The following is an 8,942-nucleotide window of genomic DNA, read 5'->3' as shown; positions in this document are numbered from 1 at the left end:
CCCGGCGACAACGGGACCGGGAAAAGGGGGAAGGAGGGCCAGGAGTGGGCGCGGCCCCGCATCCCGGGGCGAAGTCCCCGCCCCGTTATGCAAATACCACGGCGGGCGAGGACGTCATCTGCAGCCAATGGTGTCTCGGCGCGGTGACGTCAACGCGCCGGCGTGCCGTATTTAAGGCGACGCGGGGGCCGCGGTGGTGGCAGACGTGTGTGTGCGCGCGCAAGAGTGGGTCTGCGGCCGGTGCTACCGGCGCCTTCCCTGCCCTCCTCTTCCCCACCCCCCGGCACCGTCGCGCTTCGCCCGATTTCTCCCTCCTCCCCCCGCCCCGGCCCCGTTTCCCCCGCAGCCGGGCGGGGGAGGAGGATGGAAACACCCTTTTACCATGATGATGTGTTGAGCGGCCTCGGCAGCGGCTTCGCTTCCTCCTCCGGTAGCAGCGGGCTCCTCCTGCCCTTCCCCGGCGGCAGCATGATGAAGAAGGACGCTCTCGGAATGGCGTTACCGGAACAGGTGGCGGCGGCTTTGAAAGCACCGGGTGCGACGAGCGGTGAAGCCGCGGGGCTACTGGGCTCGGCCGATCTGGGACTGCTGAAGCTGGCGTCCCCCGAGCTGGAGCGGCTCATCATCCAGTCCAACGGGCTGGTGACCACCACACCGACCAGCGGCCAGTTCCTCTACCCGAAAGCCGCCGCTTCCGAGGAGCAGGAGTTCGCCGAGGGTTTCGTTAAAGCGCTGGAGGACTTGCACAAGCAGAACCAGTTGGGCGGCGGCGCGGCGGGGAGCGCCGGTGGAGCAGGAGGAGGAGGAGGCGGAGGAGGCAGCAGCAGCGCGGGCGAGCTGCCCGCTGCCGGCCTGGCCCCGGAGCCGCCGGTCTACGCCAACCTGAGCAGCTACCCGGCGGTGAGCTACGCCGCCGACCCTGGCCCCTTCGCTGCGCCGCCTCCACGGCTCCCCCCGCCGCCGCCTCCCCCGCCGTTAAAGGACGAGCCTCAGATCGTGCCGGAGGTTCCGAGTTTCGGGGAGAGCCCTCCGCTCTCCCCCATCGACATGGACACGCAGGAGCGTATCAAGGCGGAACGAAAGCGGCTGAGGAACCGCATCGCCGCCTCCAAGTGCCGCAAGAGGAAGCTGGAGCGGATCTCCCGTCTGGAGGAGAAGGTGAAGAGCCTCAAGAGCCAGAACACGGAGCTGGCCTCCACCGCCAGCTTGCTCCGCGAGCAGGTCGCGCAGCTCAAGCAGAAGGTCCTCAGCCACGTCAACAGCGGCTGCCAGCTCCTGCCCCAGCACCAGCACCAGGTGCCGGCCTACTGACCCGCGGAGCGGCACCGAGGAGCGCGCTCCCGCCCCGGGCACGGACCGAGGGAGTCGGGCACGGACTGAAGGAGCCCGCGGCACTGAGGGTGTGAGGGGAGAGGAGAGCCGTGCTCCTGAGGGGCCCCGCCAGCGGACTTGAGGGGAAGCCGGGGCATGGACCGAGGGGCTGAGGGAGGAGGGGAGCACCGTGTTCGGGGCGGGGGGGGCCGCCCTCCCCAGCTCGCCAACAAACTGAGGGGAAGCACGGGGAAACGCCGGCCGCCCCCCGCCCTGCGCCGGGACTCGCCGAGACCGAGACATTCCAGTCAGGCCCCAGTAAAACCCCGCGACACGGAGATCCGCCTCTTGCTGTCTGCTGCGCCGGGGGAGCAGGGAGGGAGGAGGGGACGGATAGGGCCTGCGCGGGAAGGAAGCGGCGCGGCCGAGGCCATCTTGGGGCGGGCATGAAGGGGCGGGGGGGGTTTCGGGGGTGAGCGATGGAGGGTGCTGGGCAAGGGGTCTGGGCGGTCCCTAGAGAGGCCCATGGGGGGTGGTCCCCTTGGAGGAGTTGGGGGCTGCTGTACCTTCCCTGGGGCCGGGGCTGACCTGGGGTTACTGCAGTGCCCTTTTGCGGGTGTCTGGCGTTACTGGGGCGATCCTGGAGTTACTTGGCCCCCATTGGGGCTGGGGCAGTCTGGGGTTATCTAAGGTTAGTGGGTCTCCCTGGTTAAAGGGGATGCTCAGGGGGCTCCCCTGGAGTTGGGAGAGTCCCTAGAGGTGGGACTTGTGGGGCTGCTGTTCCTGGCTGTGGCTGTCCTGTCAGACCCCCACGGCGAGGGTTCACCAACATCCTTTCTCTCCCCCCTCTCCGTTACCCTGGCACCCCAGGGTCGCCCCGCCGCGAGCCCCGCCAGGCTGAGGCTCCGCAGCCCCTCCCCGGATTCGGGCGGCCCTCCGTCATTTCCCGGCACCTCGCCCCCGCTAGTCGCTCCCCGGCCCTGCTCCGTTCTGCAGAGCGCTCCCACGGGCCGGACCCTCGTTCCCGGGAGCGCTCGGGGGGTGATAGCGGCGCCGGGGGCAGAGCGCTCGGCCAGGGTGCTGCCAGCCGTGCCGAGCTTATGCCACGCTGTGCCACCACCGGGAATAGCCCCTCTGGCGATGAGCCCGGCCTGCCGTGGAGGGGGTGGCAGCTGCTAGCGTGGCCTCCTCGGGGCCCTGAAACGGTGCCTCAGCGGCTGCGGTTTGTTGGCAGGAGGCAGCCCTGTGGCGACACAGCTGCGCTGCGCCCCGCTCAGCACCGAGACCGGCGCTGTGTCCCGGCGCGGAGCCAGCGCAGCCGTAGCGCAGCCCTACCGCCAGCAGAGGCACCGCAGGAGGCACCGAGACCCGAGGGTGGGGCGTGAGTCCTCCCCGGGTTCCGGAGAGTGCCGGTGCTGCGGTGCGGGCCGGGGCCAGCAGCGGGCGCGGCGGGATGGTCGCCCCCGCCTCCCCCGAGGCGGATAAAGGCGGCCGCAGCGGGGCCAGGGGCAGCGGCATGGCCCGGGGCTCTCTCCTCCTCCTGCTGTTCTACAGCATCTCTGTCCTGCGCGCTGAAGGTACCGGGGAACGGCGAGCACCGGGATGGGGGCCTTGGGGGCAATCAGTGGGGTCCCCGGGGGGTGCTTGGACTACTTGTTGGGGCTGCACACCCCACAGTACTGGGAGGGATGTGTGCTTCCCGGTGGCACCAACGGAGAGGAGTCTATGGCCAGTTCTCGTCCATCCCTGCAGTTCCGAGAACCGGGAGGTTTCCGGGAACTGGGAGAGTTTGGGGTGCACCGCACCCGGGGAATGTACGGAGCCGGGGCGTCCGGATGCTCCTTCGCGCTCCGCACTATCGGGCTCGGTGTGCCCGCTGCTGAGGAAAGGTCTCTGAGCCATCCCTGCCCGACTTAGTCCGACACCGGGATCTGCAACGGAGCTGGACCCAGCCCTGCCCGTGGCAGCCGGAGACCCGCGGCACGAGGGTGTGCTGCAAGCACTTTCCAGGTGCCAGCCTGTTTTGTGTCTGCCCCCTCCCCGGGGCTCCTCGGGCTGGCAGCAGCACCCTGTTCTTCCCACAACCGGCAGAAGCCCGGGACAGGATGTAGCCCTGGTGCTGCCAAACCGGCTGGGCTGGTGGTGGCGTGGGTGCTCTGGGGGCTCCAGCAGCACTTTGGCACTCTGGATGCAAAGGGCTCCAGTGCCCTGTCCCCCTGTTTCCAGTCCGGCCCCCCTAGCAGGCCCCCTACAACCTGAGGTGCCTCGGCTTGGCTGCTAGCTGGCACCAAACTCCTGGTGCTTGGCCCTGGCTTCATTGCCCTCCTCCCAGCATAGAGTAGCAACTGGGTGGGAATGGCTTGTCCCCAGTGGCTGTGGACACCCCCAGCCACTCCAGTCCCCCTGGGTGCTGGCTGTGCCATAGGGCATTTTATGCTGGTGTTACCCATGGAGCTCAGCCGGACCTGCTCCTCCTCTTGTGCAAACAGGACTTTGAGACATAATGGCACTGCTGGCACTGCCTGGCAAATGCTGCCATGTCCCATGTGGGCACGGCAGAGCCCTCCTCATGGCCCAACACGGAGGGTGTGCAGTGGATGCCAGGAGGGCTAGGCTGGCACATGTGCCTGTGCCATGACACATGGCCACCACTGCTATGCTGCTCTGCCCATCCCCAGCAGTGCTGTTCCTGGGCTCTTCCTGACCCTGGGTTTCCAATATTGGCTAAATTCCAGTTTTCTGCTCCTCTCTGTATGGTGAAACCACCTGGAAAGTGAGCACCGAGAGGCTGGGAGCTGCCCTCCCCAGGGTTTTGCTATGCCCTTGCTGACCACCTCTCTCCTCCATGCTTTAACAGTAGAACACAACAATGCCAGCAGCACAGCATCTCTGCAGAGCTCAGTGACATCCATGTCACCTTCTCTATCTGGTTCAGACTCAGCACGCAGTGCAGGTGCACCCAGCATGGCTCCATCCAGCAACAGCTCAGGGATAACTCGGGCAGCTCCGTCCAGCCCTGCTGCGTCGTCTGTGCCCAGCCAAGCAAGCACAGAAGCCTCTCTTACCCCCGAGCCAACCACCACAGGGATTCCACTGAGGACACCAGATTTGGAGGTGTCTGGGACACCCTTATCTGACCCAGCTCTGACAACAACTTCCTCTAGGAAGGTACCAACATCAGAGGTGCTGCCTTCGACGAGCTCGGAAGTGCTGCCATCTCCACCCCATGTGACCACGGCACAGCCTCTGTCCCACCCAGCTGTGCCCAGCTCCTCGGCCACGCTGCAGCCAGACAGCTTCACAGCCACATCCTCGCTCAGGCCTTCTCCTGCTCCCAGCTCAGCCATGCCCACAGCAAACCCCAGTCCCAACAGCACTTTGGCCACCAGCTCCAAAACAACACTGATCATCAACCCTGGTGAGAGCCAGGCTGGGGAACACTGCAGGCAGGGAACTGCCAAACCAGCTCCTAGCCACGAGTTCAATCGCAGGCCTGGGGTCTCTCCTAGACTCCCTCTCAACTGCAAGATGGGGCATGGGAGTTCTGGGGTGTAGGTCCCTGAGTGAGCCCAGGGTTGCCCCATCCTCCTTGGGGGGTGGTTTGAGAGCTCCCCTTTCTCCTCCATCCCCTGCATCATGGGCCCTAGCCAGGAAGAGTGGAAGGGGCCCAGGCTGGTTCCCTGTGGATGAAGGTGGCACAGGAAGGTCCTGGGTCTGTGAGAGGTTTGGGGAGCTGGAGCCAGTCGTGAGGCCCCTCTTGCCCTGAGAGCCACCACGGTGCCAGACATGAGGCCCAGTGGTGCCAGGGGAGTAACAAAGTGCCCATTTCACTCCCGCAGTACTGAACCCCACCAAGTCCAACCCTGTTGAGGTTGCCGTCATCTGCATCTTCATCTGCTTGCTGGTGGGGGGAGCCACCACGCTACTGGTGTGGCTGTACCAGCACCGGACCCCCCGGTTCCGCCACCTGGAGGAGGTGACCATGGTGCGTAAGGGCAGCAGGAGGGTGGCAGGAGTCAGAGCACTGTGGGAGAGCTGCCAGGCAGGAGCACCACTGGGTGTGGTGCGCTTCAGGAGCAAAGCTGCCTGCAACCAGGAGGTGCTTCTGTAGTGTGAAGATACCCGGAGCTGGGCTGCAGGCTCGCTGAGGCAGGGGGTCTTGTGAAGGTGATAGGGCCCTGTGTGGGGCTGAGCCCACTGCAGGCAGGTTGAACCAGCAGTGCCAGCAGCTTCAGAAGAGCTTTTAAAGGCTCTGGTGCCTGCCTAAGTGCAGCTTTCAGACTGAAGTTGTCACATCTCAGGGTGGCCACGAGTCTGACAGAGGACATGGGGAAACATTGACTTTGTCAGACAGCTCCAGGAAGGGTCCAGGGCTGCAACAGGCAGCTGCTGGGATCTCGCCCATCAATGCCAAGTGGGACTGTGCTCTGGGTGCTCATCTCATTCTCTTTCTTCCCTAGAGCAAGATGATGGAGGGGTCCCCCAGTATGCAACACACACCCAGGTGACCCCTAGTGCTGCTTCCCCATGAGTTCCCTACACTGCTGAATAAAGAAGCTGCTGACTTGGCTCTGGTTTCCCATCTATAGAGTGCTCTGCACCTTGCCTGGGGAAAAACCCAGTCCCAGGGGAGGCCCCCAACCACTTTAGGGGTCCCTCACACCTGGCTGGAGGCCCTGGGATTCCCCTAGGCCCAGCAGGGTGGGTGCAGGGTCAGGTGCAGCGGTGTGTAGGGTGGTGGGGGCTGCACAGCGCCCCCGGCACAGTGGGATGGGAGGGAGCGAGCAGCCAGGCACGCACGGCGCCTTCCTTCTGCTCCACTGCACACGCCCGGGCCGCACTGCCAGGACCGCGGCACTGTGGCACACAGCAGAGATCGCAGCTCAGGGCGACCGGCCTGGCACACAGGGACCGTGGCACAGGGCAAGGACTGGGCATCGGTAAGAGGCTGTGGGTGACAGTGAGGGGCTGGTGGCAGCATGGACCCAGGTGCAAGGCTTGGCATCCCCTGGGCTGGGTTGAGGCTGCTGCTGGTGCTGGCTGGGCCATGGGGGGCTCAGATCAGGAGGGACAGGGGGCGGTCTGTGGGCACAAGTGGCTGAACTGTGCATAGTGTGCCCCAGTTCCCTGGGGATGGCAGGCGATGGGGTACCCAGGGCGGTCGTTGATGTAATGCCATCACGCTGATGGCTTGGTGTGCGCTGAAGGCTGGGGGCCGCCCCTGTCTCCTGCGTGACCGGTCCTCATCCAGCCCTTTGAGTCACCGCGGTGGGGGACTCTGTACTGGGGATGGGGGCCTTGTGTGGGACCCTGAAACCTGAGGTGGGGACTGAGCTGAGACCCTGCGCCCAGAAACCATGGGTGGGAGGAACCGGCATGTCCCAGCCTCGGCCCCGGGGCGGGGGGATCCCGCCGCCTCCGAACGCCCCCCTCCCGGCTGCAGGTCCTGGGACTTCCCCAAGCAGGGACAGCGATGCGACGGAGCCGGACGGCGCTGCCCTTCTTCGGCGCGGAGGTGAGAGCGGCACCGGGACCAGGGAACACCGGGAGGGGCGAGCGGGGGAGTCCCCGGGAAGGGGGGTCCCGGTATGAACGTCCCAGCGCCGAGCCCCCGGGCAGCAATAACCGGGCTGACGGCGTCCAGCGGGAGTTAATTATCCCCTTAATGGGCGGTTAATTATTATTCACCTCTGCGTAATCGCGCGCCGGCTTCGGGTTTTTTTCCGGCGGGGTCCCGGGGGAAGGTGGCGCGGGCGGAGGCTCCCTCGGGTGGCGGTGGGATGAGGAGGGCGTAGGGGTGTCCCGGCGGCTCCCTGCGCTGCGGAACAAACAGCTTCTGGTGCATCGGCCCTGTGACACGGCCCCTCCCTCCTCCGCGCTGTGCCGGTATCCCCCGGTACCTCCTAGGATCGCCCGGTGCAGTGCAGTACCGTGTCCAGCAGGGGGCGCCATGCCGCTACCGGCACCCGATGACCGGAGAAGTCCCCTGGGGTTGGTGTGGGTGACACGAACACGAGCACCCTGCAGAGCTCCCCAGTACCTGTACCCGCGTCCCTTCACCGCCTCCCCGCTTCCCCGTAGCGCTGCCGAGACGCCGCTGAAGTCGCTCCGTCGGGACCGGGAGTGGCGGTGGGTGCCGTCCGACGGCGTTTCTCCGGGAGCCCGTTATTGCCGCCACCGGGCTGTCGGTTGGCAGAGGCAGCCCGGTGTCCCGAACCCGAGGGCACTCGGGTGGTCTTTACCATCGAGGAGAGCGGTCCCAGCAGCGGCGACGAGTCCGAGACCCCTCGGTAAGAGCGGAACGGCGTTGGGGGAGGTGTTTGCTGGCCCCGGTGGCCTCACTGGGATGGGGTTACCGGACAGTGAGCTGCTGTCGGTGCCATCCCCGATTTCAGCACTGGCAGGCGGACAGCGGCTACCGGGGGGAGACCCGGGGGCACCAGCACCAACAGAACCACGGTGCCAGGGCCGCTGCAGCACCACTGAGCCTGGGACGAAGCCCTGCTACGGTTCCGCTGCTCTCTCCATCCCAGCACCGCCTGTCACCGCCCCGGCTGCCTCTCACTTCCTCCCCAGCGGACCCTGTCCCCACCCCCATCACATCCGTCCCTGTCATCTCCTCCATCCCACTGCACTGTCCTCATCCCTGTCACCCAAATTCCTGACACCTTCATCCCTGTCAACTCCATCCCTGTCATCTCTACCCCTGTCATCTCCACCCCTTTCATCTCCATCCTCGTCAACCCATCCCCACCACCCATCCCTGTCCCTTTCCCCTATCCTCAGCCTCCTCACCCAGTGCTTGTCCCCATCTCCTCTCCCAGCGGGTGCCACCACAGGGCTGGCCCTGCCCAGAGGTGACCTCAGTTCCTTTGCTGCTGCAGGGCTATTTTGGGCCCATTCCTTCCCTTCCCCGTGCCTGTCCCAGCTCAGCCTGCAGGGACAGCATGAGGCTGGCACGTCCGAGAGACCTGTGTCTGGTGTCACTCGCTGTCCCCCCTGCACAGACACGTGTCCAAAGAGGACAGGAGCCCAGTAAGGGACAAGGACTATCTGTCCTGCCGCAGGGACTCGCTGTCCTGCAGCCAGTCCTGCCGCAGCTGTCCCAGAGGCTGCTGGCTGCCGGGCAGCCTGGGGAGGAGCTGGCTCTGTCCCCTCATGTCCCCCTATCCCAGTGTCCCTCTGCTCTGATGTCCCCACAAGCCTGCTTGCCCCTGGGAAGTGAGGGGGACCCCATCACCAACATCCTACCTGGTGGGTTTCAGGGTCCCCATGCCATGGTAGCAGGGCCCAGTTGCTGTCCCTCCTGGGTCCCTGCCAGCCACTGCATGTTTTTGTGGACGTTGGGAACAGCAGGTACCCCCCAGCTGCCCCAGAGGGCTCATGGTGTCCATCTGGGCAAGTACCAGTTCCCACGGCCACTGCCACTGCCTGGGCCTCCTCCTGCTGCTCCCTGTCCCTGTTGGCTATGGCTCCAGGAAGTGGCTCAGAACATCAGCAAGGAGGGGCTGGGGGCACGGTGTGAGCCCTAGGAAAGGTTTGGCTCTCACAGGTCCCCCACTGGCACCATGGCACAGCCACAGTATGTGTCCAGCATGCTGCATGCTCTGACGTGTCTCTTGGTGGTACCC

At 65.7% G+C, this 8,942-nt stretch overlaps 2 protein-coding genes across 3 annotated transcripts; both read left to right on the top strand.

Annotated features, from left to right (window-relative positions):
• Positions 1–226: 226 nt before the first annotated feature.
• On the top strand, positions 227–1,617 carry JUND (JunD proto-oncogene, AP-1 transcription factor subunit). The gene has a single exon (XM_054396237.1). The coding sequence runs from the start codon at positions 364–366 to the stop codon at positions 1,309–1,311; it is 948 nt and encodes a 315-aa protein (XP_054252212.1). The 5' UTR covers positions 227–363; the 3' UTR covers positions 1,312–1,617.
• A 2,385-nt stretch (positions 1,618–4,002) lies between these two features.
• On the top strand, positions 4,003–5,873 carry LOC128978351 (uncharacterized). Of its 2 annotated transcripts, XM_054396239.1 has the most exons (3): positions 4,003–4,729; positions 5,151–5,296; positions 5,772–5,873. In XM_054396239.1, exons 1-3 carry the CDS (start codon positions 4,129–4,131, stop codon positions 5,817–5,819), a joined length of 795 nt encoding a protein of 264 aa, XP_054252214.1. In that variant the 5' UTR covers positions 4,003–4,128; the 3' UTR covers positions 5,820–5,873. The 2 variants fall into 2 exon arrangements, with proteins under 2 accessions (XP_054252214.1, XP_054252213.1); XM_054396238.1 differs by having other exon boundaries at positions 5,151–5,873.
• Positions 5,874–8,942: the final 3,069 nt, after the last annotated feature.

This window comes from Indicator indicator, chromosome 36, assembly GCF_027791375.1.
Source record: "Indicator indicator isolate 239-I01 chromosome 36, UM_Iind_1.1, whole genome shotgun sequence".
Classification (NCBI taxonomy): domain Eukaryota; kingdom Metazoa; phylum Chordata; class Aves; order Piciformes; family Indicatoridae; genus Indicator; species Indicator indicator.
This window is presented reverse-complemented; position numbering and strand designations above follow the sequence as displayed.